At 29.4% G+C, this 10,111-nt stretch overlaps 1 protein-coding gene across 1 annotated transcript; it reads right to left on the bottom strand.

Moving 5' to 3' along the window:
* Positions 1 to 1,441: 1,441 nt before the first annotated feature.
* NLA (SPX (SYG1/Pho81/XPR1) domain-containing protein) lies at positions 1,442 to 4,536 on the bottom strand. The gene is made up of 6 exons (XM_020376142.3): positions 4,177 to 4,536; positions 3,551 to 3,795; positions 2,959 to 3,213; positions 2,426 to 2,563; positions 1,761 to 1,819; positions 1,442 to 1,673 (listed from the first exon to the last, which is right to left on the bottom strand). The coding sequence occupies exons 1-6, from the start codon at positions 4,346 to 4,348 to the stop codon at positions 1,568 to 1,570; spliced, it is 975 nt and encodes a 324-aa protein (XP_020231731.1). The 5' UTR covers positions 4,349 to 4,536; the 3' UTR covers positions 1,442 to 1,567.
* Between the last annotated feature and the right edge of the window lie 5,575 nt (positions 4,537 to 10,111).

Here is a 10,111-nt window from a genome sequence, read left to right as displayed (position 1 = left end):
TGTAAATACGTTGATGATATTTAACCCCAAAATAGAAAAAACCAAATGAATATAAGAAGGTTAGAAGAGTAGTAGGAATCTAATGAAAATTTTCTCTCTTTTTGTAAAAAACATTGGAAATCAGAATTCTGCAGCCATGGCTGTGGTTTTGTAGCCATAGCTGTGAGAATCTGGAATGCAATCAGGAGGCACTAGAGACTTGTAGTCATGGCTATGGATTTGCAGCCATAGTTATGAAAACCTGGAGTGCAATCAGGGAGAATCCGGAGACTTGCAGCCATGACTGTAAATTCATAGCTCGAGCCATGAATGCTGGAGAGCAAGGAAAGAGTCTAGAGAGTCACAATCATGATTGTGGATTCTACAACTATAATGCTAGGATTACTTAAGCATGAAGGACTTTCCACAGCCATGGTTGTAGACCACAACTGAAGCGGTGGGATTAAAAAATGGATTAATTCTCCTATTTTTGAGACCAATATAAAAGGGAAAACGAGGAGAGAGACGAACACATAGGAGAAAGCAGAGGAGAGCTCACGAATAGAGAAAAACAAAGTTGAAGAGAAGATCTCGAGGCTGGATCGCTTGGGAACAAGGATCAACTCCATTTCTTCGTCTTTTTCTTTGTAATTTCTTCTTCTCCTTTGATTCTGTAATGGCCCTCACCATGAGTGGCTAAATCTTTTGGGATTGGTTCCGGTGTAACTACTAACTCTTCTTTTTCTTGATTATATATGCATTTCATTCTCATTATTTGTGCATGATTCTTTTCCCAATGCTTATTTCGGTTTGATCACCCGTTATATGATTTTTTGATTTTTGAATCTTGTTGGAAAACATTTTCGAAAACCTGAACTAAATCTCACACCTAATCATCTCTTAATCTAGGAATAGACTGAATTTGGTTAGCCACCTTTGTTCAAGTTGTCGTTCTTAGTGCAAAGTGTTAATCTCAAAGCATAGAGGAATCATATTTAGGATTAATCACTTTAAGATTCAATTTTGAGGAATTTGGTTGAGTTACTAAATGAACGTGGAAGTAATGAAATTGAAATCATATTTGTTTAAGGAAGATATAAGAGTTAGCGAGTACACCTGAATCTAATCCACTCTTTATACAATTGTTCTTCTAGACTTTATTTTGTTGTTCTAATTCATTTTCATATTGAATCAACTCTCAATTATATTGATGTTATTTCATAAATCATTAAAATAGAAATTACTAATATAACAAATTCCTGAGAACGATACTAAACTAAATGAAGCTTGGTCCGCTTGCCAAGGGTGTTGATATAAATATTTCACCACTTTACTATCTCTATTAGTTAGTTAACCTTCTAGAATAGACACTATTATTAACCTTTACTCATTTATGAAGTTGAATCCCTTACTTCACAAGTCATGCAATAAGTAAGAACATTGCCACCAACAAACTAGTAAATGGTTTATAAGCAGCTTCACCTTATTCAGAATGTTACATACATAAACAATCAAACAGATGCATATTCACATTTCAGCCTAAAACTATAAACATTATACTCTAAAACAAGAAAATTGCATGATGTACTTAGACGCCCACGAATGCTCTACACTGTGAATCCCAGTGTTCCTTTATTTGCTTAACCCTCTCCACCCTCTCTGTCTGCAGCCTCTGCTCCCAGTATTCCTGGCAGCTGTAAAAGGATTGAATTTGTAAAACACTAGTTTCATCCATCTTTTCCTTTACCACCTCAAATAATGGAACAAAAATAGGATCATACCTTCGGCCTAACAGAATATTTAGTTCTTCCAAGTGCACAGCACCTTCATAAACTGCACCCTGCAATGAACAACAGTAGAATTAAGTATAAGTAGCCAATTATTTTAATTGGTTCGAATCCAGAAAACGAAAAGAATATAAAATGATTTTGCTAGCCAATTCTTAACAGCCTAAAGTTGTTCAGAACTAATGTGCCTAAAATATTGAAGAGAGCCTCCTTTAAAAATTGCTATTAATCACTCATCAGGCATCACAGAATTAAAAAAATAACCAAGGTCAAGAATGGAACAGGAAATGCACAAACTTGACCTTAACTTACTCGGCAGATCTAAATATTAGATGGTAAAACTAGCTTCAATGCTTGAATTCTAGCAAATTTCACATAAAATATGCTCTAAAAAGTTAACGGCAAGTAAAGATTTGAGTATGATCCTGATCTCATGAGAAAGGTTATTAACAGGTGATTGGTGAACATCCATTGGTCAGCTCTAATGACAAGCAAAGGGTGAATCTTGAGTAATTAACATGATGTATACACGTGTTTTAAAAGTTACGGAATCAATTAAAATGAAAATTTTCGCCCATGTTTTACACTCCAGTTACAATAATCAGGTTGTAGGGGAGCTTGCAACATAAATGTCACATATCTGGATTCTGGAAGCTTACCACACGACATAGAGGACATTTCTCTTTAGGTTCTGCAGCCTTAAGTCCATTAACAATAGATACTGATGCAGCCGAGCAAGCACACATATAGCAGAATATATGGCCACAAGTCAGAGAAACTGGATCAAACACTGTGTCCTGTCACAGAGGAGCCAATGAACAATATCAGAGGATAACAAAAGGAAGCAAAATATAGGACTCTGTCTCTGAAACATATTGTTTGAAGTTGAAAATCTAAGATGATAATGTTATTACTGTCTTTATTTTTTAAAGTCGAATGCTTTTCATTCAGAAAAGCAAAGCTGCTGGTGTATATTAGATAAGTGAAACCATATACAAATAAGATAGTTGATGAAAAAGTATCATTATTTTTGTTAGGAATAGAAGTCTACTTCAGTTTAAAATTGTAATGCATTTTCTTTGACTTGACTAGATCTTGCTTGCATTCTAGAAACAATAATATTCTAATATACTATGAATAAAACACTAAATTGAGACCAAATTCATCCAATCATGGGCAGTGAACCACTCACCAAGCATACTGAACAAGTTAAGTCAATGTCAACTTTGATAGAATCAAAGAGCTCACAAGTAAGTGACGGTTTCCCATCCTTAAATGTGAGAGAACATCCTTCGAAGAAAGCAGGTGCCTTCCTTGATTTGACCTTAGTTTCCCTTAAATTGATGTGGAAAGCCATAAGCTCACAAAGCCAGGGACTCTGAAGAATCTCCTTGTGCATACTCTGGACCTGTGACTTGAATAATTGCCCTTGCTTGGAATAATGAATCTGCAGTGACAGTAGTAGAAGGAACATACAACAAACACTTCTCATAAATTTTTCACCGAAATTGACTAAACTTACTAGTTACTATTAGCACAGCTACCAAATTAGAAGGATTTTTAAAAGCACATAACTTAAATTACATGATTTTGATATTATTCTTCATTCAAAATTAGAGTTTTTCTGCATTGATGTGAATTTGTTAACCTATATTTCCTCTGTGTTACGTAAACCGTCAATTTTAATTGGAGAGCAACGTCAAAATAGCAAAAGCATCTGACCAACTATATCTAAGTTTTGTCCTAATTAAAATTGATCTGAGAAGCAGAAAACATAGGCACACCTTATCATATTTCTTTAGTATTTTCCTAATTGCAATGGCATTTATGAGTGCATAAGTAACAAGATCTTTGCCTTCTTGAATCAGAGCAGTATGGTCCCCTTTCAATTTGCCTTTGATCCAGAAAAAATACTTTCTGAAGCCAGAAGCGAGATGTAGCTCCAGCAATTTCTGCGCACGCCGATTAAAGCACCCTACTACCTCTGACATTTCATTGAGAAGGGAAGGGAAGAAGGTCCCATCGCACACTAAATAAATATATTGCATTAGCCAAAGGATACATAGATGGAAATACATTCATGCATCAAATAACAAAAGCTGAAACATCTCTCTCAATAACAACAAAACAAGAGTCTCATTATATAAAAAAGAAAAAAAGCTTTGGAATTGGTTTATAGAAAAAGCAGAGAGAAGAGTCTCTTTTTCTCCCTCCATCTCTCTATTTATTCTATCTCCAGTTGATCGAGCTTATTATTAATAGTAAGTGAATGGATTGGTGTAGTGGTTAGTTACACTGTTGTCCCAGCCGTGAGGGTATCCCGAATTTGATCGGGACAGCCATGGCCGGACAAAAGAAAAAAAAGTTAAATTTTGAAACGAAAGGTAAAAGAAAAAGAACATTTTGTGACCTGGGCAATGATCGGGACAGGTTTTAGCGGCGAAGGGTCCATCAATGGTTTTCTGGGATGGACACTGTTTACGGCACTTTTTCAAGATCTTCTTGAGCTTCTTGAAGCCAACGCCAGGAAGCTTCTTCTCCTGGCCTTGCATGTATTCCTGGTATTTTTTGCAGAACTTCATGTTTTTTTTTTTCCGATGAAGAAAGCAAAGTGAAGGAGTCGGAGAAAGAAGGTGGCGGGGATTGGGATGAGATGGATCGAAAATTTGGTCGTGTTTTTGTGGCGTCTCTTTATATCTGAATCCGTTGCCAAATGTTAAAGAAGAGATTGACGTGTGCAACTGCAAGTCATTATCCGAGAAAACGTCACCTTTTCCGTCTTATCTCGGCGAAAAAGTCAAAATATCGGATGTTGCTCTCCTCCTTTATACATGAACGGATCGCCACCCATATCTGATAATTTGTTAAATATTATGTTTTTTTGACGGCAGTTTGTTAAAATTTATTATAAATTATAAATTTTAATATGTTATAATCGATAAAAAAATATATATTTTTACATTCTCATTCAATTATAAATTATTATTAATCACTAGGATTAGCTTAATTATAATTATTATTAATCACTAGGATTAGCCCAATGGTTGGGAGGGAAAAGATCGAGATAGTTAGAAACATGAGGACCTAGATTCAATTCACATTACGGCCATCTTTATAATATTTTTTATTTTTATAAAAAAAAGTTATAAATTATTATTTTAGAAAAATAACTAAAAATATTTAATAATTATATTTAATTGGTTGAATATGTAAAATTTACATTGTTTGCATGACTATTAAACTAAAAAGATACATATTTTCATAACATTTTTTTTTAAAGATAACATCTTTTAAATTAAATCGTTATTCCTGTCTTGTATGTGTTTTTAGTCTTTATTATTAATAAAAAAATTGTGAATCGATATAAATTATGCTAACGTATAATTATCATTTATCAAGAAAAACAGTTTTGCTATATCTCTAACACGGTTTTCAATGAATAATTAACGAGTAAACTGTATCTGCAAAAGTATTGAAAAATATTTCAACAGATTTCGAATATATATATATATATATATATATATATATATATATATATATAAAAGTCATATTTATTAATACTAAATATAAGTAAATATTAATTAATTTAACTTTGCTTAATGCTATTATTCACAAAATATCCTTTTACTTTATTAAGGTTGTATTTATGATATTTTTTTAATATCAGATTTTAAGAAAGAAAAATCTAAAAAAATAACTTTTTTAAATGAAATTAGTGAAATTAAATAATTTTTTAATTGGCATGATTTTTTTTATACTTATATTTAGAATAGAAAATTTATTTATTTATTTATTTATTTTGATCAGGATAAAAAATATTATAAAAATAATCATAATAAAGATTGAATATAGATCTTCATATACTTAAACTTAAATATTTTTTAAATATTATATAAATGATCATAATAAAGATTGAATATAGGTCCTCGTATACTTAAATTTAAATATATATTTTTAAAATATAAAGGGGTAAGTGCCTCTATATGTTTTATACACACAAAAAAAAAAAAAGTAGTACTTTTATGTAAAAAAGTGTCAATCTTAATTATTTACGGATAAAATGAAAACAAATAGAAAGCAACTAAATGAAACCACTATTCAATTAGTAAAATTTTGATACTTAAAAAGGATAAGCCATTTAGGTATTTTGATAAAATAAACAAAGACAAAAAGATTTATATAAAAATAAAAATCAAAGTGATTATCAAAAGAGATAAAAAATTTATATAATAATATAAATTATTTTTTTTTTAAAAATTAGAATAACTGTATTGAATTAGGACTTTTTAGATTATTTTTTAAGGGATTTTGTTTTTTCAGAGTGAAAATATTTTGGATATTTGTTTAACATTTTATCTCTTCTAACTTATTATTTTGGCTTAGTTATATTTTTATCTCTCAATATTATAATATACAATTTTGGTTTTTAAGATTTTAAGTGAGTAATTTTAGTTTTTTAAGTATCGTAATTATGTGATTTTAATCCTTCAAAATTTATTAAGTAATTTGAGTCTCTTAAATATAACAATTATACACTTTTTAACCCATAAAATATTATAATTATATAAATTTTAACTTATTTAAGTTACACATATTATATTTTTCATTCATATATTAAATTATATATATATTTATCATTACTAACAATTGTATAATTGTAAATAGATGAAAAATAATAATTTCATAAAGTTAATCTTATTATTAATAATTTTATTAGAAATAATGCAATAAAACAATAACTTTTTAAAAGATATTATTAGGGACTAGAAGAAAAAAAAAGACACCTCAATTTACAAAACATAAATATAAAAGTAATAAGTAATTATTTTAAGGGTGATAAGTTTAAAAATTGAATGTAAAGTTGAAATAGAAAAAAGAGAGAATAATTAAATAAAAAGACATGAGAAAATAATTTAGAAAGAGTTATAGAAGTACATTAATCAAAAATTTATATACACTAAAAAATATATTTCCTTTGTTAACAATAAAGATATAAATATAAATAATATATTTATATATTTATTTATTTATTTATTCTCAACACTTATTATAAAATAAAAGAAGTAATAATTATTTAATAATAATACTTTAAATTTTAAAATAATAATTACTTAATGAATGATGTTATTGATTTATTGAATTAATTAAATATTCTTTCTTAAAAAATAATTCATAAGGAAGAATTTTTATTATTATTCATTAAAATTTATTATAAACTATGAATGCATTATGAAAATTAATGATTAAGGATTAGGAGATGAAAGAGAGTGACAAAATAAAATATAAAAGATAAGAAAAAACTAAAATATATAAGCGAGACAAGAAAGAAAAAATATGAAAATTTGTAAATTTTTATTTTTTGGAGAAAATTTAAAATTCTAGTATGTTAAAAAAAATTATAAATACTTATATTTTAAATTCTTTAAAAATTTTCAATCCAAACGATATTTCATCTAAAAATATTTAAAATTCTTAAAAAAATAAATTATTTTATTTAAATTTTAAAAGTGATATATTCAAATTACAAACATTGGTTTAGACAATGTGAAATCATATTTACTTAATTTATTTGTCTTTGTATTTATTTTTATAAAAGAATAAACTGTTATCAATTAAATGCTTGTATAAGAAATTTTTAACTAATTTCAAAAGTTAACTAGTAATTGAATATTTGTTTCCAAGGAATATAATTATTAAAAAAAACATTTTTAATTTTGTTCATGTTAAAAATAGCCGTTGAAATTTGAAAATTTTGAAAAAGAATTATCTTCATAACTTTATTTATTAACCGAATGTATTTGTGTAGTCATTTATGCGTTGACTTGATGTTTGATGTACGTTTGCATGAGATTTTAGAATTTGGAAACGATAAATTGGGCACCGCTTGGAAACGATAAATCAGATATTTCGTGATGTGTGAAAAAATTATCACTCATGCCACATCTACGATGGTCTTAATGGGTAGGAGACTATGGCCCCAAACAGCACACGCATTTGCAAAAGCAAACTTTGTATTTATCCTTTATCCAAAACACATAGTATAATTGCTTGATAATTTAATATAATTTTTAAATTAATGGTAAAATATTTGATTTTAAGAAAACTAATAATCTTTAAGACTTTTCTTTTTGCTAATTTGTTAGGGAAATTAATTTCATTTAAATAAAAAAATGAATCATTTTTTAAAATAAATAATTTTGCAAACCTTGTCGATCAACATGCATTAGTTTATTCTTAATACAAAACAAAAAAATTTAATGTACAAAAGTTAATTTTAAAAACTTTAAAACTAAACCAACACATTGATTTATTACGTTAACGTTATTCATTTGGGTTCATTATGCTACAATTCCACAAACATGATTACGTTGATGTTCAAGTTCAAGCATTATGCCATGATCACAATGAGAAATATACGAATCTGTGTGTACTGTGGGCATCAAATGTTGATGAGAAATCGTCCAATAAAATACACCTTTTCCATAAGCAACCATGACCAACTATTAACTTAGTAATGTATATAACTGAGTTCATGTCGATATATTAACTTGGTGTCATATGTGGTTGAGATCATATCCTAAGCCAGATTGGTACACCAACAAATATACATATCGGAACCTTTAAGAGGGTGTGTAACTTAATTGGTTGAAGAGAGAACATAGGGTATTCTAAACTCTTATATCAAATGGGTAATAAAAATTGAGCACTGCAACCAAATTCAAAAGGTCTCGTACGTAACACTTTTGGTGTGAGAATAAACGCGGTTTGCTCAGTTAGTTGCGTCCACGAAACAGAGTGGTCCCCCACCCCCTCCTTTTCCTTTCCCTTTGTGATGGTTGCCAACTTTTGCTATGAATATCACTAACATTTATTGTTCTCATCCCAATTCATATATTATCCGTTTTCACAGTTGTATGTTCACAAGCAAACTGCAAAAGCAATTTATATTACACTTTAATTTTTGTGACACAAAATTGGTTAACAGCTAGCTTCTGTTACCGTGAAATCATCTGGAGTTTATACAGGAGTAATCACACGTGGTGCATGCATGTCATGATCAATGGAAGAAATAGTTAATACCCCTTTTTAAATCTCTAGCCAAATTTAAATATACAATTTCAAAGGTTTGTTTCTGCAACCTTCGGAATAAAGTGGAGAGTAAATTGTTCTTCTAATCAAATATATATTGTTATATCGGTTACGTACTAACTTGAACAAGACAAACACTCAATAGTACCTTAAGAACTATGGATATTTAGGATAATTAGAATAATAGGAAATCATGCAGAATTTTTTAGAAGTTATCTCCATAGAATTTGCAAACACAAGTATATAACCTCCTTCAAAAATTAAGTAGAGGTAAATTCCTTTTGGTGAATGTTGATCAGGACTGTTGCCAAGTTTTTCTACAGGAAGTTTTCCGTACCAAAACAGTTTTCATATATAACGATCATCTTTTTTTTTTTTACTTTTAATAATATGACCCCTTTTCTCTTAAGTACTTTAGAATGTGCTGAAGAGATATTAAGCACCGTTACTTACACGAGAGTAATTGGATCAATATGATATAATCTAGTTGCAAGTGCTTTGCTAATTATTAACTAGTTCTTTTTTCCACCAAAGTGTGTTGGCACTCAAATTCACTTATGGATCACCCATACACGGCACACAGAAAAATCTTGACAGTGGTTTGCAAGATCTATTGACGACGAAGATGCCATAATAGGTTTCATTTTGGTTCAAAATTGGTATCACTTTAGTTCCTCAGCAACACTGTTGTATATATTTTATACTCCTCAACCACATACACATACATCACATGCGGTCAAATCATTTTAATGATCCTTTAGATGGATGGCTGTGGTTCATACTCTTTATTCAGGAGCTAAAATGGGCCGTAAATCATTGTCTTTTGACTGTTTAGGAATTATAGGGACATCAAGTGGGAGGATCACTTTTCACAAGAAAAGAAAATTAAAGTGGAAGGATCACTAATAATTGTCGAGTATTAATCCAATTCATAAAGGCAACCTAAGTATATAAACAAGCATAGAGGCACCAATAGTCGTGTCCACGGATTGAGCGCAATTTTCTCACGCACCATTAGTAGTAATGGTAGAATGACATAGGTAATACTGACCATCATCAACAAATAAATAGTTTTTCCCCATAAATTAGTTTGATGAGAAATTAAAAGATGTTAAAATAAACAAGATTTTTAAGATAAAATTAGTGTGAAATATATAATCACAGCGGAATCTTCAAAAGCCATTAATAAAGATCGTAAGCAGAAAGAAAGTGCGATATCACTAAGAAGTTTAAAGAAATATAATATTATATTTCAG

The sequence above is a fragment of the Cajanus cajan genome, chromosome 6 (genome assembly GCF_000230855.2).
Source record: "Cajanus cajan strain Asha chromosome 6, NIPB_CcT2T_4, whole genome shotgun sequence".
In the NCBI taxonomy this organism is placed as follows: Eukaryota; Viridiplantae; Streptophyta; class Magnoliopsida; order Fabales; family Fabaceae; genus Cajanus; species Cajanus cajan.
The sequence above is the reverse complement of the archived record's forward strand: the minus strand, read 5'-3'. Positions and strand labels throughout refer to the sequence as shown.